General features: G+C 56.3%; 1 protein-coding gene across 2 annotated transcripts in view; it reads right to left on the bottom strand.

Annotated features, from left to right (window-relative positions):
- CMIP (c-Maf inducing protein) overlaps positions 1-23,420 on the bottom strand; it is a 230,840-nt gene extending 207,420 nt beyond the window's left edge. For both annotated transcript variants that reach the window (XM_049622507.1, XM_049622506.1), the window contains exon 1: positions 22,942-23,420. In XM_049622507.1, the coding sequence (XP_049478464.1) occupies positions 22,942-23,241 (300 nt within the window). In that variant the 5' untranslated portion in view covers positions 23,242-23,420. The remainder of the gene's footprint in view (positions 1-22,941) is intronic.
- Between the last annotated feature and the right edge of the window lie 6 nt (positions 23,421-23,426).

Below are 23,426 nucleotides of genomic sequence, written 5' to 3'. Positions count from 1 at the left end.
CACAGGGCAGGAAGCGGCAGGCAGAGGCCTGTGGCCTCGCGGCCAGCAGCCCGCGTGCACAAGGAAAGCTCCCACGCGGGGCCGCCTCTGGCACCCACACCCGCTGGCCTCACCAAGCACCCCAGAGGTCCCAGACGTGCCTGGTCCCAGCCAGGGAAGCAGCAGAGGGCGGAGGCGTGAGGCCACTTTGTTTATCTAATGCTTCTCGGCGTCTTTTATTTTATTTTTTTTAATTCTCTTCAAACTGAAACTGTCAAAAGTGGGGCCTGATAAATCTGAAGGCTGCAGAGGAAGTGGTTTGTCCTTCCTCCGGCTCATGACTTTTGCAAAAGATAACACGGGGCTGTGGGTAAAGCGTCAGGCTGGGCAGGGCTCCCAGCAGGGCTCAAGGAAAGGCTCTTTACCTGCAGACGGCTGCCGGCCTCCTGACAAGGTCACGGGTGCAGGCCCTCCGGGCTCACTGGCTGCACCCATCTGAGGGGGCTTCACGGGAAAGGAGGGGCCAAAAGAAAAGCCCTCCCCACGTCACCTCCTAAAGACTTGCAGGAAACTTGATCCTGGCAGGAGCCCTGGCCTGGCAGCTCTTACGTCCCCACAGCAGCCTAGGAGTTGAGCGTTACTATCCCATCTGCCAGGGGGACAATTAAGACAGAATGAAATCACGTACTCAGCTGAACCTCAACAACGTGCCCAGTGTCACGCAGAGCCAGAGACTGGCAGAGCCTGAACTTAGGAACGTGTGACTCCAAAGTTCCGTGCCACCTGCCCTGGGAAGCCCTTTCCGGCCGCTCCTTCCCCTGGACTTGGTCAGACCCTTCCTCTGCAGTCTTGGGAATACCGTAGTAACAATACTAATCACAGAAACTCTCTTTCTCGTGCACCTTCTCCATGCTGCGCAGCTGGCATGCTGGACGTGCATTTTACCCGCTGGATCCTCTCAGAAGCCCAGGGGATTGGTACCACTATCCACCTCACCGTACCGATGAGACACAAAAGCTCAGAGAGGTTAAGCCACTTGCCCAAGGTCACACAGCTTGTGAGCAGGAGAGCCGAGGGTGGAACCCCCAGCTCAACACTCTGATCACTGGCCTAGGGGCTCCTTTTGCCATGGAAGACTGATCCCTGCATTTCCAACAGCAGACGGTCCTCGCCGTTATCTCGGGTTTAGATGCTTCCAGCTCAAAATGATGTCAGGGGCCGGCCCCTCTGAGCCTCTCTCCCAACGCCAAAGATTGAGGGAGAGGCCGTTTCCTCACTGACAATGAACTGAGCCCCACCCTCGTCCCCAGTTGGGCCTTTCCTAGGTTCTCAAACGTGACGATGACCACGTCAGGGCAAAGAACGAGGCTTTCTTTTTCAAGGCTGAGCAGGAAGGAACAAGGTGTTCAGGGGCATTCCAGGGACCTGGCTTCCGTGTTCAAGTCCAAAGTCCCGAGCCCAGCACGCAGGACAGCTCACCTGGGCCCACTCCACTCAACACACTCCTGGCCCAAGGGGCACTTCCCTCCTGCAGACGCGTGGCCCTGCGGCTCTCGACCTGGAATGCCAGTCCCTGCGTTCCAGCCCAAGCCGAACCCTAGGTGCTCAGCAGCTGTCTCCTAGGGAAGCCTGGCACTGCCACAGCTCCCCCATCACCCTTACATACGTCAGAGTCTCTGCATCCCCGTATTCCCAGCCCTTGGCACGACACCCGGCACCCAGCAGGTGTTCCATAAGTGCACGTTTCAGGCACAGATGCCCAGACACTGCATATGCCATGGAGGATGCCAGCGCCCGGTACGTTTCCTCACTCCCCTCCTGCCCTACCTTCTGGGGAGGCTCCACCGCATAAGGAGCCAAGAGGAGCGGAACAGGAAGCCAGGCCCTTCACGGTGCGGACTCCTCACTTCTAGGAGCCACGCGTGGCCTTAGTGTGTGAGTGGGTGGGAGGGCTGGGGGAATGCGCGCACTCTGGCTGATTCTGGAGGCAGAGCCGAGCCGGCCCCTGGAGGCGGGGGAACTGCGGGCTCCCCTCCGTCCCCAGCCAGCCACCTTCCGGCTGTCTCCTGGCCACCTCCGCCTCCCGAGGACCACGGAGTGCCCCCAGTTGCGTACGTTACGGTCTTGTTCACTGGAACCCAGGCCCACAGGAGTGAAAGAGGGATGCCTAAGAAAGGTGGAACACTAAATTTCGCTTCTTCCCAGACCCGAACTTGGGTAGAAGTGGCACTTTTGAGGGGACAGCATTCAAATCCTCCCACCTTCTCACTGGGGGAGGAAAGGCGGTGGAGGGCCACCCCAGGGGAGAGGTGGAGGGGCAGCCCTACTGGGGCTGCTCTGTGACATGCCCCAGCCTCGCCTGCTGTCCCTACCCTGACACCAATGGCCGAGTCGCCATGCACCTCATTTGCAGGTGGGGCCCAAGGCCGGACGCTCCAAGATGCTGAAGGACTCACCCACCCGGTCCCCACGGCGAGTGGCAAGGATGGGCGGGAAACACAGGTCCAGTCATCCACCCACGCTCGGGCTGGGCCCATACGGGCCAGACAGCACCGCCAAGCCCTCTGCCTGACAAACTGGAAATCCGCTCGATGAAAAAGCCCCTCTGCGCCCCAGAGGAGCCTGCAAGGACAAGGGCCCTTCGAAGGGTAGTTTGAGGGTTTCTGCCTGTTTGTTCATTTTGCTGTACGTTCTGGCCATCCCAATCTTCCAACCAGAAGGCTCTGGCACCAAATGAGGCCCAGGAGAAAGGAAGAGTCTGGCCCGGCCGCCGAGCTCCTGGAACCGTCTGCAGAAACGTGCCTTTGCCCTTCCCGAACTTGGTGAAGAAACAAGGGCCTCTTTCAGAGCTGGGCCCTTTTGTTCCTGTTCCCAGGGAGGAGACAATCTCACGCAGGGAAGGGGTACTGAACAAACTGGGTTCAGCCCAAGCATCCAGGGAAGTGAGGCTGTGCCGAGCGCACCAAACTCAGTGCCGTACCAGCCCCTTTGCAGCTGACCAATCCACTGGACGGTGCCAGTCTCGGCCTTTGAAAACCACGCAGCCAGCAGCCTCGTCCCCCAATGGCGGCCTGGTCGCGGTGACAAGCGCGGCAAGCCTTGAGAACCTGAGACCTGCCGGGCCCTGTGCTAAGTGCCCCGGGAGCGTGTCACCATCAAGCCCGACCATAGCCCTAGGGGCAGGCACCACGAGCCTGCTTCACACAGACAAGGAAACTGGGGTCGCTAGCAAGTGGCAGAGCCGGGACCCGAACCCAGTAAATGCACATACATCCCTGGCCGCCAATCAACCAAGAAGCAGCCAAGCGAATTATTTTTTTTTAAAAGAGATAGAAATGAAGAGAAGGGAAGGGAAAAAGAAAGAACAAGAAAGAAAAAAAGATGTATTTTCTTCATCACATCTATCACCATCTGAAATCAGCATGTGCTTTTGTGCAAGCGTGTGCCCCCTCGGGAAAGTAAGGGCCTTGAGTGGGGGCCCTGCTCGGGTCACCCAGAGCCCAGCCCCCCAGCCAAGTCCCCGGCACACGGGAGACCCTAAGCGAACAACTGCCCGGTGCCCCCCGCTGTGGACCCAGCTTCGCAGGGACACCAGCGTGCGAGGACTCAGAAGAGGGAGGCCTGCTGTGCTCACGCTGCTCTGTCCAATGAGCCGGCTGCAGGGCTGCTGGGGGAGGGCCCAGCCCGAGAGGACCCCTTGCCACTCAGGTACCTCAAGCCGCAGGGAGGCCTGCTGGTTAGTTTCACTCATCCATTCTTTCAGTCGCGTCTCAGTTCCCTCATCTGACAAATATCCATCAGGGCCAACCGCCACCAGGTGCGGTGCTGGACGCCCCTCCCGGGACTCAGACTGCACCCACAAGGCGTACTTCCTGGAGGTGGTGAGCCTTGAGCAGGGCTGCAAAGCCTGACTGGCACCTCTCCCCTCAGTCCCAGTGCCTTACACAAAGGTTTCTGGATTTCGAAATGAAGGTCCCTCTCACACTACCAAAGACTGCTTGTGCAGCGTAACCCTGGGCGGACAGAACAAAAAGCACACACAAACGACCATCCTACAAAAACATTAGGTATAAATTTTATTTTCCACCTCCGGTTATCTTGTATGGTCCAATTCTTCTACGATGAACCTGAGTTCTCCGTGTAATGGGGAGACGGAGATGAACATCTTGAACAGAGCAACGTCCACTCCCAGGTATACGTCCGAAAGAAGTGAAAGCAGGAAAGCTAACAGCGGTTTGTCCCCACGTCCACGGTAGCATTAATCACAGAGCCAGTGCCCATCAACAGAGGAAAGGGGAAACAAAATGTGGTCTATCCGTACAAGGGAATACTACTCAGCCACAAAAAGGAATAACATTTGGATATATGCTACCACACGGGTGGACCGTGAAATCATCATGCTAAGTAACGTAAGCCAGACCCAGAAGGACAAGCGTTATAGGATTACGCTTCCATGAGGTACCTAGAACAGGCAAATTCACACAGACAGAGGGTAGAAGAGCGACGGTCAGGGCTGCGGGAAGCAGCAGAGGGGGAGCCAGTATTTAATGCAGAGTTTATGTTGCAGACCCATGAAAAGTTTTGGATACAGGCAACGGTGGTGGTAACACAACACTGTGAATGTATTTAATGCCACTGAAATGTACATCTACGAATGATTAAAATGCTAACTGCTATGTATATTTCACCCCAATTACAAAAAACACACACATTCAGAACCTGAGATACCGAGATAAATGAGACCGTGGTAGTACACAGCAGACAGAGTGAGGGAACCAGAAGCTATACTTGGGGATGGATGTGACCTGGCAGTGTCTGTCCTCGGCCTCGGTCTGTTCAACTGTAAAAATGACAGCAGTGGCCTCGATGATGTCGAAAGGCCCCACCAGACCAGATGTGGACCCAGCGACCTGCTCTTCCGCTTCCTGACGTGGAGCGAATTCTAAGAAGAGGCTGGCAGGTGTACCCCTCCAGGCCGTGATCCAACTCCCGAGATGCAGCTCCTCCAGGTAAAGGGGCAGTAAACACCTACTCAGAACAACCCAGGCTCAGCCCAGCCGCCTCTCTCATCGCATCTGAGTGGCCGCGTTCAAGCCACCCGCCCCTCAGTTTCCTCATCTGAGAAGTACAGACACGGATGAGAAAGCTACTTTCTCTGCACTCCCCCTTGCTGTACATATGGCCAGGGCCGCCCTCGAATGTCACACAGGCGAGGCAGATGGAGCCTTAGCTTTGCCCCAGAACTGGCCACCTTGGCTGCTGACCGGGAGGACCGGGCCAATCTTGGCTGCACCTGAGCTCTGCAGCCAGGCTGCTGGGCTAGAGAACCAGAGCTCTCTCAGGGCCTTTCCTCGGTGGCCACCCAAGGCCTACTCATTTCTCCTTAAGTGGGATCTTACGAGGGTGGGGACATAAAGAACACCCAGGAAGTCCCTTGAGGTCACAGGAGAAGCATGGGCCGCAGGAAAAAGCACAAGGGTTCGGGTCAGCCTGATCTGGATGTGAACTGCAGCTCTGAGACCTGTGTGCCCCTGGAGGCCAGTGGCTGTCCGCAGTCCTGAAACACGGCCATGACCCACCCCAGGGCACGGCTGCGAGGACGAGACGCACAAGCACCCAATACCCAATAGGTGCTCAAGGAACAGTGGATTCCATTATTGTGCCCAGCCTCGCCCATGGCAACCTGTACCCAGCTGGACGGAGAGCTGGCTCAGATCGCCCTGCAAAATCTTCCTCCGTGCACACAGCACACTTTTAAAAAAGAATTTGAGAGTCATAAAAAAACACAACCGCATCCCGCCAAACTGCCAAATGTGGTGGGAGTAATGAAGCAAACAAAAGGGAAAGTTCAATTCCTTTTCTTGGCTTAAGAACATGCAAATGCAAAATTCAGTGGCAAAGAAATCATCCCGGCAGAATTCCGTGCCTGCATTTGAAATGGCCCCATGGAACTCTCTCTCTCTCGCCACTTAAACCACGTTTCACCCCAGGACGCGGCTAAAGACGGGTGCCCGGCTCATGTCGGAAGAGTCAAAGACCATGAGGGAACTCATGTATTGGGGTCTTTTTCCACACTACCAACTAAGAAAGACCCTTCGTTTCTCTGAACCATGCCAGCCAGCCTCTTTGCCATTCTCTGAGAGCCGTGTGCCTCCAGCCCCTCGCAAAGAGACCAGGCTCACTTCAGCTCAGTTTGCCAGGCGGCCTCCATAACTCGCTCAATAAAAACACCAGCCCTTCACAGCACAGAGGATCCACACTTCTGAGTCAAGTTCAAGGCGATCAAATACAAAATCCACCATGGCCTACTTGGACACTCTCTGCGCCTATTTTGTATGCTTACTGTTCTTTAATCCTTAACCACAGGGGCTTTGTGGCCAGTCTGTCCCCTAGCTTTACAGGTCAGAGAGGTGAGGCGGCCCGAGGTCACTCTGTGTGCCAAACGGGGCTGAGCACCGAGCCACACGTGCGATGCCAGCGGAATCCCTCTGTGCTGACCACGGCGTGGCTTCAGCGATGTGCTCGGCCTTATCGAAGAGTAAAGAACTGTTCTAAATCTGAAAATAAACATTTTAGGGGCAAGAAGCACCAACCTTGAAACTCCAGACTAGGATAAAAGAAAAAATAGTTCACCATAACCAAGAAGACTAAACACAGCTCTACAAGCACAGAAAATGCTGTGTGGACAAGCCCACTTCCCCAGCCAAAGGATGAAACTTTCTTTTTTTTATCATTTACATGTTAATTTCTGGACAAATTTCCATTTCTTGCTAGGGACATGCCACAGACCTCCCAGACCAGTTTATAACCTGGGGTGGGGGGAGGGAGGGGGGAGGGGCGGCAGGTCCAGGAAGGAACCCCTAAGAAAGCCTATATGACAGATGCTAAATCCCATGAGACTGTCGTCTTACCACTTTCCCAGAGGGGTGCCTAGCTTTCATCGAATTTTCCAAAGGAGTGTGTTGCCCAAAGAAGTCCAAGGCCCAGTGTCCTCAGACACATTCATTCAGTAGGGAAGACTCCGTCATTTCAATTGCCTCTGAACTCACTATCCACTCCAACATGAGAACAGAAACGAGACCAGGCATGAAAGAAAAAACAAGTCACTCTCCAAAGCAAGTCCTGCAGAGGACAAACAGGCCAAAATTTAAGAGGATGTGACAGAGGAGCTGGTAAAAATTAATAACAGCAATACAAATTTCACAGGTCTCCAAAAAGGAAAGGGGAAGGAAACCAGCATCACTTAAATCAGGCCTTGTCTTTCTAAGGCAGCCGAGCGGCCGCGGGGTGGAGCGTTGTCCACGCGGCAGACTGCCACACGCCATGCCTGAGCAGTGCCCCGCACACACTAGGTCCCCCGTCAGTATCTGCATGAGCCGAAGGAACACTCCACGCCATTTATTTCTCACAACCTTGGGATGCAGGGATTGTAACTTCCAGTTCCACAGACCAGGCTCAGGGAAGTCATGTGACTTACGCAAAGTTCCAACCAGAAAGAGGCAGAACCGGGATGCAGACCCAGATCCACGCACTGCTGTGCAAAACCCAGGTCCTTCCTCCTACACCACACCTTGTTTAGTCGTCAGAGTCACTTCTCAACAGAGAGCCCCCTGGTGCGGAGCAGACTCCACAATACCGGTGGCTCCCTTGTGGGTCATTTTCCGTCCCTAGGTCTCAGGTTCCCAATCCACACAGGGGGAGACGGGCTGCATGCCAACAACAACTGATTAGCAGTGGCTGTCTGGGCTCACCGGGAAGGATTGATTATGTCAGGATTGATTAGCAATGTCTACCAGGGGAGAGGAATTTATTTGCCATCCCAGAACTAGGTGGCCTGAAGGTTCTCTCTGCCTCTGAGTCTAATTATAAAAATTTTAATGGGGGGGGGGGGGGGGGGGGGAGGTGATGGAAAAGGAAAGAACAGACCAACATTTTCCAACACTGGCCACAGCTGAATCCAGCAGAGCCCAAAGTGGCCGACCAGCCAGTTGTGCATGCTTTGTGCACACAGCCCTGCCACAGGGGAGGAAGTGGAAAACATCGGATCTGGTGCCTGCACACCCAGTAAGACGCCCCGTCCAAGCCCGCAGCAGCACAAGTGTGGGTTTGGTCTGGCTGGGCCTGGTTGTAAAACACCTAAGCAATCAGTAAGCACAGCAGCCTCGCACATGGCTCCACTGGGGTTCATACCCTGGCCTGACCTGAGCCCTGGGCAAAGGACTTCACCTCACTCAGCCTCGGCCTCCTCATCCCGGAAGGTCCTCACAGGACTGTCACGGTGATTCAACACGGGGGTGCCTCAACGCACAACCAGCCCACAGCCAACTAGGCAAATAAGGGGCCACCGCCACCGTCATGAACGTCACTGTTCTTTGAAGGCAGCGTATTTTCAGACAAGAGTCCGTGCCCAAGAGACAAACTGCATTTCCCCATGTTCAGAGCATGGCCCATTTGGTTACTGTGAGCTCTCAAAGGCGAGGGCTCTGAAAACCAGTCCATCCTCCTGAAGCTCCTGGTGTGTCAGCCGGGGCCCTGCGAAGAAACAGATGGCAGACACAAAATGGTATAATTTGGAGAAACCGTTCACAAAAGGACAACATACCAAGGTGTGGGCAGAGCACAGGGGAAAGCACGAGAGAGGGTTTTTTCTCCCTCGGGTGACCAGCTGTCCCGGGTCTGCCTGGACCGCGGGGTTTCCTGGGACGTAGGACTCAAGTGCCAACACAACTTTCCTGGGACAGCTTCTGGCAAGCCGGGCCAGTTGGTCACCCCCATTGCGACCACATGTTCCCACCCCTGGGCCTGAGTGGGGGGTGACAGGACAGGAGCTGTGACTGAGGGACCCTGCCCGCCCACAGCAACCTTAAATTGAAGCCACTGCCCTCCATCGCCTCCGGGGTCCCCACTGGCCAAAACCCCCTGGAGGCCAAAGGGCACAGAACCCACAGGGCCAGGCCCTGGGCCCAGAGAAAGGCAAAGAAGAGACAGAGTGTTATCCTGGGATCTCAAGGGGCCCAGGACCCATTCCCTAGAAGGCTCCTCAGGGCGGCCCAGGGGGACTCAGAGCATCAAGACCTCATCCAACAGGAAGGACGGGGACCCCCCCTCCCGTCTGAGACGGGGACATCAGGGTGGAACACGCTCAAGACTCAAGCTCCGGGGACCCACTTGTGTACACATTTACTACTCCACATTCAAACAGAGGCACAGCAGGGCTCCGAGAAGAAGCCCCCTCCCCTGGCGGCAAGGTCACCCCAAAAGTAAGGCCAGGAGGACACAGCAAGCTACCACAAAAGAAAGGGGGTTCCGTGAGCTCTGTCATCACAGACCTAAGTGGAGAGCAGACAGAAGGCTCAGGAAGGGGGCAGGGGGCAGAGGCCGGGCATCCACACAGGTGTGCCTGGGGCAGGGCTGTGTGGGATCTCCCACGGACATGCTCACAGCCGACTCCACCAGGCAGGCCCTGGGCATGTGTCAGGGGCAATATCGTTGAGGAAACAAAAGCGACTTTCAATTCTGTTTTTAAATCATATTTTCCAAGATCGAAATCTTATTTGCCAAGCACGGCTGGAGAAAGCTAAGGTGAAAACCACCAACAATGCCTCAATCCTCCCAGCTGCACGTCTCTAGCTCCCTTGAGTCGGGGACGTGGTGGCTGGTGCTAGGGCCAGGGCTGAGGGTCCATTCCAGATCCTGGTGACTGAGGTCTCAGGACAGGATCAGGGGCAAACCCTGAGGTTCTCCAGGACAGGTCCAAAGTCCCCAGCCAGGGCCAGGGTTTCCAAGAAAACTTGAGATGCTTTTCTGTCCCTTCACAGCCCGTGGCACTGGGGCCCCAGACGCCCCGCTGAGCAACCACATTCAGCCAAACACCTGCACTGACATCACATGTCCCTGGATCGAAAGGACCCTGCCTTCAAGAAGTCGATAGCTGAGCAGGAACAGGAACGCAGGCAGGTGGAAGCCGCGGCCACGAGAAAGCCAGTGGTGACGACGGAGCGGGCATTTACTGAGTACTCGCTACACGCTGGCACTCTTCTGAGCCCTCCGTGTACTATCTCCCTTACCCTCAGGATAGCCTGGGAGGTGGCTACCGTTGTCCCCACCTTGCAGATGCAGAAACTGAGAACTGGGTCACACCACCACTGGTCACATGGCCTAATATCCAGTGTCTGGATCCAACCACACTGGCCAGCGCTTGTAACCACACTGCCTGACGACGATGAGGGCGCCTGTTAGGAATGGACTGACCTGGCGGGGGGGGCGGGGGGGGGCTGTCTTTGGCGTCTCCACCTCCACCACGGGTTTCAAAGTGGGTGTCGCGGGGGGTGCCACCCCCAATCCTCAACACAGACTCCTTCAAGCAGAGCTGCCCACAAAGCTGAGAAGGGCCTGCGGCGGCCGGGTGGGGTCTGAGATCCAGCCAGGGCTTGGCTCTCCTGGCCCAGAGGGGACCCTGCTGACCACCGGGGCATTAGAAGGGCCCCAAGACCTCTGCTCTTGGCAATGCTCTCTAACCTAAGCCCCTGGCTCCTGAAGGTCACCTGCTGACAGGACCCAGACATACTCCAGAAACATCCCTTTTATACCTTTTCTGGTGCCGTGGTTCAACTAGATCCAAAAAGCAAGGGTACACAATGCATGGCCTTGGGTGGGGCTTGAGTCAAGCAAATGAAGGCCTTCTTGGAAGAGACACCAGGCCGGTGGCTCACCCACCAGCCCACTCCCTCTCCTCTCCACACCCCTGCCCCCCAAAAACACTTTACTTCACAAAGGTTGCTTCAAAATCATTTTCCTCACACCAAAACTTTCTAACGCTAATTTCTCTTTCTTTTATTGGCGTGAGGCAATTCTCCTTTCAACAACCCAGATCTCTGAAGTCCTGAGTCATTCAGGCAGGCACAGCAGGGGGGCGATCCTGGGATCAAAGGTGTGGGGAGCTTGCTAAGCTCGGGCCAGCAGGATTTCCTTCCAGAGGCCCTGCGGGAGAGCCCCGCCACTTGGCCAGGCATCTGGGCGCCTGCAGCCCCCACAAAGTTCTTCCTCACCATCTCCGTGGCAGGTTCTGAAGAAGCAAGGGGACTGGGGCACGAACACAGGCTCACAGTTCTGCCACAGGCCAGCCCACAGCCAGGGTCCACTCTGTCACACAGAAGCTCGCAGGGGTAGATAGGATGTTAAATGAGCTGCCCCGGGGTCTCACCCAGGAGACACGGGGCAATGTAGGCGGGCATTTGGGGCCATCAGAACTGTGGGGAGCATCTAGCGGGCTGAGACCAGAGATGCTGTGCATCCTACAATGCTCAGGATGGCCCCCACCACAAAGAATGATACAGGCCCCAACATTCATAGGGACGAAGAGGAAACACCGTTGAGATAATGTATGAAAATGGCTTAGTGTTTATGAATAAGACCTAATCCCCTGCTCGCCGTGCAAAGGATCCCACAGGTAACATACGCACTCATCTAGAAAAAGCAAAGGTGGCTGCACCCCAAAACGTTCATATGCATGACTTCTGGGAGGTTGGGATCATAGGAGAATTTTTTGCTTATTTTATAAGATCATCCCTGTGTGATTATTTTTGTTGCACTTCACAAGGGCAGAGGTGAAGAGCCAGTAGAGAAGACTGATAGGCAAAGAAGCAAATGGCAGCCGGCTGTGGAAGAGCGAGCCCTCACTGCAACTGGGGGTCAGAAAAGACTCCAGGGGCTGGTGGCCACCACCGAGGCAGAGGGGAGGAGGTGCTGTGCCAGAGCACCAAGGCGCAGGGTAGTCGAGCCGGAAGGCGGGCAGGGCAGGGCAGGGCAGGGCATGCGCTCCCAGTGGACCCTGGACTTCACGATCGCCGTAGGCAGGTCGTCACAGCCAGCTCTGACGGGCAGCTCCTCGAGGCCAGGCCATGTCAGGCGAGGAAGGCGAGGCGCTGAGAGGCTGAGTCCACTATCCCCAGATGAACACAGGGCAGGTAAGAAGCAAAAGTCCGCCACAGCCCTTCTAGAGACAGGTCCACAGGGAGAGGGCTGAAACCCCCCTCCCCCACCCCCAGGGTGACACAATGTGCTTTGTCCACACACAACTTCCCCACTTCTGCAAGGCCCTCCAGGGCCTCCGAGAATGGAGCCAGCCTGGCCATTTTGGGTCTCTCTGACCCTCTGCTCTCGAGCCCTGCTCATGGGACACGCGCAGTCACGCCCTGGAACCACACGGCCTGGGTTCAAACCCCCGCTCCACCATTACTAGCTGGGTAAGTAGCGATCTCATCTTTCTGGGCCTCAGTCTGCTCCTCTGGAAAATGGGGACAATAATAGCAACACCTCCTGGGGACATCGTGAGGACTAAATAAGCTCCCGTACACAAAGGGCTCAGAACATAAGCGCTGAATAAGCACTGGCTGTTGTTATCACTGCCTTGCTGACAGCAAGTCCCCACTGCCCAGCAAGGAGGCATCATGGCAGGAGGAGAGGGTCTTCGGCTCTGGATCCAGGCCATCTGGGTTCCAGATGTACAACCTGAAACTCACAGGGCCTCCATTTCCATCTATAAACTGGAACCCCAGGGGCTGGAGTGAGGATAAACGCACAAACACATCGAAGGGACTCAGCATGTGGGAGGAAATGATCGCTGCTGTCCTGCAGTCCCCCCACCCTGTCCTGATCCGTCTGGTGCCACAGGCTGACCCTGCTGGGCTCCCCAAGCCCGGGAGCCACCAAAACACTGGGACAGTTCAAGCACTTTCATTTTCCCCACGCCCCCCCCCCCCACTTCCTTCCAGGAAGGAAGGTTCCAGAAGGGGAGCCTTGGGAGCCAAAGCTGACAGGGGAAGTTTCAGGTCGAGGGTTTGGAAAGTACCAAAGGCCTCTGATGGGAGCCCATCAGGAGCTCCAGGCCGGCGGGCTGAGCCCCGCAGCCTCACGGGCGAGGCAACAGGCCAGGAACCCTCGGGCCTGTGTCCACCCCTGAGGCCAGCCGTGCACGCCGCATGCCAAACGGGTCCGCTGCACGTGCCGTCTCGTTTAGCCTGGGCGGCCCTGGAGGAGAGAGCGGCGCAGGCATGGCATGAGAGCGGGAGGTCCGAACACATCTCTTCTCTCTCCCCTCCCTCTCCACGGGAGGGCCCTGCCCACAACTGGCGGCAGGCTCACTGGCTCATTTCTTCACTCACTCATCCATCCGTTCAGGCAAAGAATGTCTGCCGACACGCCGGGCCCCAGCGTCCCCGCCTATAAACCGGAGAGAGGAACAGTATGTCGCCGGGCTGTTACGGGGATCACGGATGTAACCACCTGGCAAAAGAACGCTCAAGAGCGGCTGCCACCATGGTCCCCGCTGTGACGGACCCCTGGCCCTGGTGACTCAGATCCCCGCAATCCTGAAGCTTCCACCTGGGGGGATGGATCCTAGGCGCCCACCTGGCAGCTGGTGCCTCGTCTCTCTGCATCGCGACCAGGGCCTTCTTGGCCTGAACGAGCGCTGGGGAACCCAGCACCAACTTCACCCCGACTCCTGGCCCCCGCCCGCGGCCCCCACTCTGGGAAGTGGTCCCGCCTCCACCTTCATCTCCTGCACTCTTCTGTGGTGCCCACCACTCAGGGAGAATGGCCCAGACCGCCCAGAATGTGCCCCGGTGGCTCCGGCCCCTCTCTCCTGGCTTTCTTCTCCCTCTGCCCCTTCCCAGCCCTGGCCCCCCTCTCCATCACTGCCAGTCCCAATCCTGGGCCTATCTATCTAGATGTGTCTCTCCTACAAAGTCCTTCCTGAAACCACGAGCTCTTCTTCCTCCCTCCAAACAGCAGGACAAGGCATAAACCCCCTGAGGAAATGTGCTGCGTTCGACACTACATCACAGTTTCTACCGTACCCCGATCTGAGGGAGGCTTACGGGGCAAAGATGATGTCTGACCCTGCAGGCACAGTACCAGGGAGCACTCACTTTGGGAGCACATTACCAGGGAGCACCCATTGGCAAACGGAGGACCCGGGAAGCCCCATGTGCACACACCGTGTCGGGTACTCAGCTCGCAAACTTAGTACCTGGTGCTTACTCTTTACAAATACTTGGCATTCGCTTTCCAACACCAGTTCCCTGAACTCACTTGACAAATTCACGAAGGAATGTCTGCCGAACACCGGCAAACGCTAAATCGATATGCCTGCTGATTCTTAACTAAGATGTCTCTGCAAGAGCCTGAAATAATTTTACGTATATCCAATGGATAGACACGTATTCACGGACACGCATACCCAACGTGTGAGGGCAGACCTGCCTTTGCCTCTCAACTCAACCTCTTTGCCCACAGTAGGGAGACAATAAACGTCATCGTAATCATGAATGCATCGCTCCATTCCCTGCAATAGGTTTGCTTCTATCTCATTCCCCACCAGAGAGAAGACTGCAACCTTCCTGACCTGCCACTAAGCTCAAACCCAGGAGCCGGAAGAGCCCATGGTGCTGAACTTCCTTTCCAGGGAAGCGGCTCTGCAGCCGGTACCCTGAAAGCCTCTGCGTGACCTGCAATCCTGGTGGGGGTCCTCCTTTCTCCAGTGCCCAGCCCCCGTGAGCTCAGGGGCTGTCACATGACAGAGCTGTGGCCAACACAGCGACCCGACCTACCAATGGCACTGCCTGGCATTCTCTCCCTCTCCCCATCTCCCACTCAGTGAGGCCCTGGGGGGAGGTGAAGGGAGAGGATGGCCAGTGACACAATATGGAGAAGCCAGGTGCCCACGTGGTCCACGTCCAGTAGGGCAGAATCCCCACTGGACTGGTGAGAGTAAGAAGTAAGCCACGTTGTGTGAAGCCACCCAGATCTGGGGGCAAGTTGTTCGGCTGTCAGCCCAGCCCGACTGACGCCCGGCGCCGTCCACACGGATGGCTGAGCCTCTCACTGGCGCATGCTGGTGATCACATTCACCCGGACAGTGAGCCAAACGGGGAGCGAAGGGGCCCGGCCTGGGTTTCTCCACATCGTGCACTCCTGTCTGCAGCTTTTCCAGGCCTTTAAGAGCCTGGGCTGGACTCAAGACACCCAGGAAGCGACTACAAGTTCCGGTGTTACCTTCCCTCTCCTGATGACCCCACCTGAGCTGCACCCAGGCAGCCTGGCCCCAGGAAAACATCTGCCACCCTGCCTGAGTCCTGGACATCCACCTGCCCAGGGGCTGGAGAGTCCAGCTCTTCTGCTTGCCTCCAGAGTGAGTTTACTCAGCCTAATCTGCTCATGTGCTTTCTCGATCATATCATTTCTCATAACGGCTTGAAAGCAGAAGGTCCAAGGAAAAATGAAGATGGAAGGCACTGGAAGGTTCTGGAAGGCACCGGAAGGTGCTGGGAGGCAGGAGCTCTGGGTGTGAATCCCAGCCTTGGTGCTGAGTCATTCGTAAGGGTCTTTGGGCGACATACTTCTCTTCACCACTAACCCCCATCCTCACCAGCAAGATGCTGGAGGCAAATTCAATGATTAGTACGTCCTGGGTCCTAGGACCCTTGTAACTCAGTATGACAAAGACAGCTGGTTTTGACGTTTTGCTGGGCTTTGTGATTTAAGAGTCTCTTAAAGCACTGCTCCAAACCTATTCACTATCTATTGAGAGGGAGCCAGGCTTAAATACACACACAGAGACACCAGAATGAAAGCTCCATGGGGCTGGGAGCTCTCTGTATGCCCAACACCCAGCAGATTCTGGGTGTTCATAAGTATCTTTTAATAGATGATAACAGCTCCTAGGAGGTGCGGGTAATAACAACTGTACAGCATTTATTAAACGCCAGCCACCTTACTAGGTGTTTTCTAAGTACTATCCAGCCTCAGGGCCTTTGCACTTGCCAATCTCTCTGCCTGGAATGCTCTTACCCCTTCCCTGACTGCCATGTGCAAAGCAGCAAGACTGCCAGTCCCCGAGCTCTAAACGCCACACCTCCCTGGCTGCTCTGTTTTCTCTAGGACCCCTGTCACCACCACACAGATTTTATATCTCCTTGCTTGGTGGTTTATTGTCTTCGCCCACCCCACCGACAGCCAGACTCCAGGCAGGCAGGGTCTTGTTTTCTTTAAAGTGCCTAGAGCAGCGATATTTACCTGTTGGATAAACACGTGAACTGCCAGGCCTTACCTCACTTAACCTCAAGGACATCGACACTGAAAGGAAATCCCCATAATCCGGATTTTATAGGTAAATACAGACTGTTAGGTGACCTGCCCAAGGTCAGCCACCAGTTGGGAAGTTGCAGGGGGGGATCCCAGCTCACCTGTGCGACCACCGCACAGGGTCTGGCTGGTCTCCTCCAGGCACCTCACTACACACCCCAACGCGGATACAAAGGCTTCGCATGTGGCAGGTATAAAGAAATGGCTACTGAACACAGGCACCAATTTCTGCACCAGAAATGTTTCTGTTTTCTCCTTTGCCTCAGTACACAGGGACACCACACACACACACACACACACACATACACACACACACACACACGCCTCACCACCCTTTGGTTACGGCTCTGCTGATGTCAGCAAAGCTTCCTTTCGAATGTGCACCGCCTCCCTTGGCGCCCTGCTGAACTCACTGGGTGCTTTGTCACCAGAGCCAGGAGTGGGGAAGAGACATTCTCACTTCCTCCCTTTCTCTACCACGGGGCTGGGCGGCCTGGCTCCCATCCTGGGGAAGCAGGAAGTCTGGGGACAAAAAAAACGATGCTCTCAGGTGGAGCAGGAAACAGCCAGCCAGGGCCAAGCTGACTCTTGTCCTCAGGGCACAGGTCAGCGTGACAGCTCAGAGCCCCCTGCTCACCTGTGTTCAGCTCCCGGTGGGGGCCCTGGGGGCCGGACTCTCCTGCGGTGGTGACCTGGTGACCGTAAGCCAGATGGAAGCATGCCTGCAGGCAGCAATGACCCCAGGCAACACTGCCTTCCTTCCCCTCTCTGAGGGAAGGGCAGCTCTTTCCCGCAAAGCATTCTGGGACTGAATATTTTAACACCCACCGAAGAAGCAAAAAACATTCAAATTATCAAAGCGGGAACAAACTCCACTGAACAAAAATGGCAAGTGTCTTGTTTCCAACAGCAAAAGATTGGGTCTAACCTAAACATCCAGCAACGGGAGGCGGTCGCCTAGCCTCACGCGACGCTTGTGCAACAGAGCACTACGCAGCAGTGAACAAGAGGAAGGCAGCTGTGTATACACAGATCTGGAATGATCTTCCAAATACACTGTCCGATGACCAATCACGGCCCAGAATGGTATGCAAATGGCCGAATGGTCAGCAAGGATCTGTAAGAAATCAGTAACAGGGCTTGCCTACTAAGAGGAGAACTGGCGCCACAGGGACATGAAGTAAGATAGAAGCTGTATTTTTCCTGATATGCCTTGTACTATCTGAATTTATTTGATGGGAGCATTATTGTTTCGATTAAATAAAAAAAAAAAAAAGGAGGAGGGCACCTAGGTGGCTCAGTCGGTTAAGCCTCCGACTTGGGCTCAGGTCATGATCTCGCAGTTTGGGGGTTTGAGCCCCGCATTGGGCTCTGTGCTGATAGTTCGGAGCCTGATGCCTGCTTCGGATTCTGTGTCTCCCTCTCTCTCCGCCCCTCCCCCACTCTGACTTTGTCTCACTCTCTCTCTCAAAAATAAATGTAAAAAAAAAAATTAAAAAAAAAAAAAGAGCTTTGTGGGAATTGTTTTTGGTTTGTTTTTTTTTTTAAAGAAACCAAACTGTGCTCCTGAGTTTTTCTGAAACTACTTTCACCAATGTTGTTGCCTTCGTACACATCGGATCTGCTCACTACCCCTAACTTTCCCAAACGCACTGCTCACCTCAGAAGACTTTTCTCTGGAGACTGCCCACTTTCAAATCGCAACGGTCCTTTCCATGTGCACAGGATTTCACGAAGCTCTCTCAGGGAGATTAAGAAAACGTGAATTGGAAGACCAGCCCCTGGTCACATCCCTACCTGGCGTGGCCGTCCTACCAGGTGCGACTATGAATTATCTGTAATCCTTACAGCAACCCTACAAATCAGGTACGTTCATACCACCCTCCAGATGGAGACAAAGCAAGGTCACCAAGAGAAAGGAACGTGCTAAGTCACACAGCCGGAAAACCGTAACAGAATTCGGCCCCAGTTCCATGTGAAAAGACCCAGGTTGGTTCTGTCCCACGGTGGGGATGCCCTAAGCCCTATCACACTGCCTCACTAGAGCTCATTTAATCTTTTAATCGAAAGCATAAATGAACCACTTCAAATGTCCATTCCACCAGAACACCGAGAGGGTACCATCCACGTGGGGCCAAGCCTGGCTGGCCACCCTGTTGCCCCAAGGCCGGCAGTCAGAAGGAAACCCGAGACAGCTCGGGTCCTGAGGACTAACCCCGAAGCCTCACTGGACACAGTACCCCAGAAATGCCCTCTCCCACCGCCAGGCGAGTCAGTGGGGGCGGGAGCAGGCGATGCCAAGCAGAAGCCACGTGTAGGCCGTGGAGCCCAAGCCCGTGGCACACGCCTGTCGCCATCGCTGACCCCACAGCAAAGCCCAGCTACACGTAATTTAACAGCATCCACCTGGACCGGCACGATTCTTCCCGTGGCCGGAAAGAGCACCCCCGGGTGCACCAGGCAAATGGTAGCATGAAAAACCGTTCCCGCCTTGAAATGCATTTATTTATTACAGCCCGGGAAACACAGAAGAAGTTTGCTGTTTATGGAGAATTTAGATTTTTTTCTCCTCTTCTGTCTCTGGCCCCCGCCCCTGGACCCCTCCAATCAGACATGTTACCTGGGAAACAAACTTGACATACTCCAAAATCTTACGACAAATGCCACCAAAAAAACAGAATTGTCTGTGTTTACTCCCTGCCGCAGAAAACCTCAAACGGAAGGCGGGAAGGATGGGCACAGAAGAGCAGGACAAGGAACAAAGATGGAAACAATGAACACGTGTGTGCACACACACGCAGACACGTCCCCACGGGACCTGCGGCTACCCTGGGGGACACGGACTTCAATTCCCAGGCGGAAACCACACCGTGGGGATGAGCCCTCCACTCAGCACCAGACACCCAGTAGGTGCTTAGGTTAACAAATTCCGAGTTCAGGAGGTTGCTGCCGCAGAGAGAACACCAGAGTAAAGAGACCGACAAGGATTCAGGTGACTTCTCTTTTCCTTTCGGTGACAAATGTTTCCCAGAAACATTTCAATGGGGGCAGCAGAGTGGAGAACGTTTAAAAAAAAAAAAAAAAAGTCACTGATAAATTAAGGCTTGAAAATAAAGAAGGCCACCGTCACCTGTGCTCCGACCCCCATCGTGTTTGGCCAGCGAATAGATGACTTTCCGGACCGGACCCACTCTGAGATGGCATGTGCTGCCAGTAATAAACTCGGGTGAGAGCAAAGGTAGGCAGCCTTATTTGTGCCTCTTCGGAGCAGAGGAAACAAAGCCCACAGACAAAAGCCCTCTTCCAGCGGACAAACACGTCTAGCAGGTGATCAGATTCAACCCACACGTGAGAACAGCAAAATGGATTCTGGTCTTGTGGACCCGGCTGCTGCGGCAGGACTCCCGGCCGTTGGCTAAAACCCACACGACGATCAGCAGCCACGAAAGGCCCAAGGAGGCCGGGGGAGTGAGAAGCCCAGGGGTGCAAAAGGGGAATGAGGCACCACGTCTAGGCCACAGCCTGAGCAGGCCCCCAGGTGTGGTCATGTGCACCCCAGGGAGGGGGCGGACACATCCCAATCACCCCTCACACGTCAGCCAGGTCGCGGTCGCCTCTGCGTTTCCTTCTTTGTTTATGAGCGTTGGGGATCCAAAGTCTGGAGCGCAGAGTGCATCAGGCCCTTGCGCTGTCACAGGCCGCGTCAGGCACACCGCTGGCTCGACAAGGACTTAATCAGTAACTGGCCCGGGAGACTGGCACAGGGGCCAGCTCCAACCTGACCCCACAGAAGGCAAAGTTTACAGCCGGGCCAGGGGGTGACGCCGAGCCCATCTCCCCGACAGGGAATCAAGACAGGTCCGCCTGAGGGGTGCACCCGGCTGGAGCTGCCTACCAGGCGGGCTGGGAGCCCCCCGTGTGCTTCCAACCCTAGCTTGATGCAGCTGTGGTGCCGGAAGCCTTTATCTCTGACGACGAGCCAGTTAATTGGATCAGTGTAGACAGACTCCAAAGACGTTTGGGCAGCAGTGTATTTGGTTTGTTTATCGGTTTGAATCCAGATCAATCACTCTGAGTCTTGTTCCTGAAGCCCACACGATTAACCAGATAACTGCCAGATGGATCTGAGCTGGGCTGTGCAGACGGCTTAATATACGGATGATGTACATTTCATGGAAGGATATGACCTGATAGGGAACAGACTTGGCCTGTCGGCAGCTGGGGGCCGGGGCCTGGGGACTCTGCAGAGCCACAGGGCTGCACAGGGCTTGCTGCTGTAGAGAACTACACTCAAATTCACCTTTGTTTCATTTGTCTCAATAGCGTGCTTGGGCCACACTAGAAAATGCAGACAGATTACATAACGCCCAGGCCTCAGGGAAACCCCTCAGGGGCTGCTTTGCTTCCCGAGGGCCCGGACACCAAATAGGTGTCTCATGGCGGGACAAAGTCCCTGGTGCAGTGGCAACCCCACCTCTACCCTGGAGGCCGCCCCCACAGCCGGCCTGCCCTCGGCGGCGCCCTCCACGCTCACAGGCCGCGGCACGGACAGCCCTACACCCCACTGGAGCCCACCATGGCAGAATTTAAGGACACCCTCTGCCCAGAGGGCTTGATGGCCGCAGGCGGAGGAAGGGGGACTCGCCAGCCCATTAGACGCCAGCTCATAGTTCCTCCTTCCACATTTCCAATGCCAGAGTGGGGCTCTGCTCAGGCAAATCTTGTTCTGTGGTCGGCCCTCAGTCCCCCGTCCTGAAAAATCACAGCTCCTCTCCAGAGAGGCCCAAGCTACGAAGGTACCGTCCACCTCGGCTGGCGAAGGTGGTGCTGGGGAAGGTGGTGCTGGGGCCTCCGGTTGCTTAAGAAACCAGTGCCCAGCCTCAGCCTTTGTTCCCTTCCTCTCTCTGCTACATACCTCTTGAGCAATCAAAGGGGGGTGGCGGCCCAGCGCCTCCAAAGCTGACTTCCCCCAGACCATGGCCAGCAGCCGCTGAGCACGCGCTCCTGGCCTCTCCCACGGAGGGTCACTGTGCCTCTCAACCACTTCCTCCCCACACCCCCAACTCCCCTTCGTTTTGAAGAGTGGTAGAAAAACAACAATGCCTCCCCTGAAGCAGGGGGAAATTCTGAAGCCAGATTTGGGGGCTCCTGGTGCCAGGCAGGGAACCACTGGAGGGCACCGGTTCCTCCCCTGAACCTGAAAGGCTGCGTGCCGGGGAATTTTCTGAGGCTCTCCCTCCATCAAATGAAAAGCCAAATGCCGAGGCCTGTGGCTCCGGACGGGCTTGGGAACATGCATGAGCCTGAAACCGGGCCTGAACCGCTTCACGGCAACCAGCGATCCTGTGTGAGGAAGCTGTCTCTGCAGGTACTGCACCAACCTGCCCACAGGAAAGAAAAAAATAGGTGTTCCAGGCACGTCGGACCCAAAATTCAGAATAAGAGTCCTCGTGTGCTTCAGGGCTTTCGGGAGGGGGGAGTGGTTTCGAGGAGTAGGGCTTCTTCTGGTAACTTTTCCCCCTCCCCATTCCTTGGAGCATGTGTCACGGCCTGTGACACACTGCCAAGGGAACATGGATGCCGGGGAAATGTCCACACACGCTACACGTTTGTGACATGCCATGTAAGCGACACCCTGTTTCCTGGCTGGGTTTTCTTGGCACAGGTGTGGGCAGGCATTGAATTTTGCCACCAGCGCCACAGCCACCACGGCCACCCCCCCCTCCCCCCACTGTGCTTAGTAAACAGGATCGCAGCTGCCCCAGGGGGAGTGTGCATTCTGGGGAAGACCTGCCACCTCTCCACACAGGACGGGATCCCCTCAGCAAGGCTCAGGCCCAAGCAGAGCTGGGGCTTTAAACTGCCCTTGTTTCAAAACACAAAGCATCCTGTTCAGGCTCCTGCCTGCCGCCCCCACCCCCTGCGACCCCACCACCACCACCACCGATGTCTTTCTCCACCTTGCAGATTTGATTTCGGAAACAGATCCAGGACTTCCCTGCCTCTCATCCAGCTGACCCAGTCCTAGCCATATATTTAAAACAATAACAATAACAAAATAAAGCCAGCAACAAAGAACACGTATACACACACACTTCGCAGACAATGCAAGACCAGGGCCCCCACAGGCCAGCTTCCACTCACTTGACCTCCCCTTGGTGGGGAGGAGGCAGTCCGGGACCCCTATCCCCTCCCCCTCCACTTCCAACCTCCCAACGTGCAAATGAGATTTTTCAGAAAAGGAAGCACCCGGTTTTGCCTACCAGCCTGGGCAGGAAAAAAGACAGTAGAGCCCAGAGAGGCACTGCTTGTGCAAATTCTTTGGGTTTTGGGGTTTCGAGGTTGTTAGGTTTTCTTTCCTTCTTTTTCTTTTTTTTTTTTCTTTTTTTTTTTTTTTTTTTTGGTTGTTTTGTTTTCCCTTCCTGGGCAGATCCAGATGGGCCGCGGGTTTTCAGAAAGGGAACCCCCACCACCACCGGGGCCCAGCCCGGGTCTATCCCACGGTCCCATCCGGGAGGTCCCCAGACGCCCAGGATGGGGTGGGCCACATCCTGTGCAGAATTCAGAGGGTCTCCGCGAGCCCGCCCGCTGGGCACCGGCCAGCCGCGAACACAGGCCAGCAAAGGGGGAGGGGGGGGCCACCGGGCTCCCCCCGCCCTCCCCGCCCCCCGGGCCGGCCCGACACCCCCGGCGCCCCGCAGGCCCCGGGCTCCAGGTGCAGCGGCGGGCAGGGGGCGGCGGCGGGAGGGGGCGCCTCCCGGCCCCGAGGCGAGGCGCGGGGGTGCCGGCGCGCCGCCGCCGCGCAGAGCGACTCACCGTGGCGGACGCCAGGCTGTTGTCGGCCAGCGTTAGGTGGTGCGGCTCCCAGCGCCTCAGGAATTTCGAGGTGAGGATCTTGCTGAGAAAGGTCCGCGGGTGCCGGATGACACAGACCTGGATGTCGCCCTCCTGCAGCAGTTTGTACCTCATCCCGTTGCACAGCAGAAGGGCCCGGCGGCAGGGCACGGCGCCCATCTTCGTGCCCTCGGGGGCCGGCACGTCGCCCCCCAGCAGCGGCTTGGTCTCCTCGATCTGCCGGGGGTCGCCGCCGCCGCCCGAGCTGCTGGTCAGATCCATGGCCGGCCGGGCCGGGGCGGGGGCCGGGGGCGGGGAAAGGGGGCTGTCCCGGGCTGCCGGGGCGGCGGGGCCCCCGAGCGGCGGCCCGCACCCCCCCCACCGCCCAGGAAGGTGGGGGGGCGTGGGGCTGGGGGGGCGCCCGGCAGGGGAGGGGCCGGCGGGCGGCGGGCGGGCGGCGAGCTGGC

Source organism: Panthera uncia (assembly GCF_023721935.1).
Source record: "Panthera uncia isolate 11264 chromosome E2 unlocalized genomic scaffold, Puncia_PCG_1.0 HiC_scaffold_20, whole genome shotgun sequence".
Lineage (NCBI taxonomy): Eukaryota > Metazoa > Chordata > Mammalia > Carnivora > Felidae > Panthera > Panthera uncia.
This window is presented reverse-complemented; position numbering and strand designations above follow the sequence as displayed.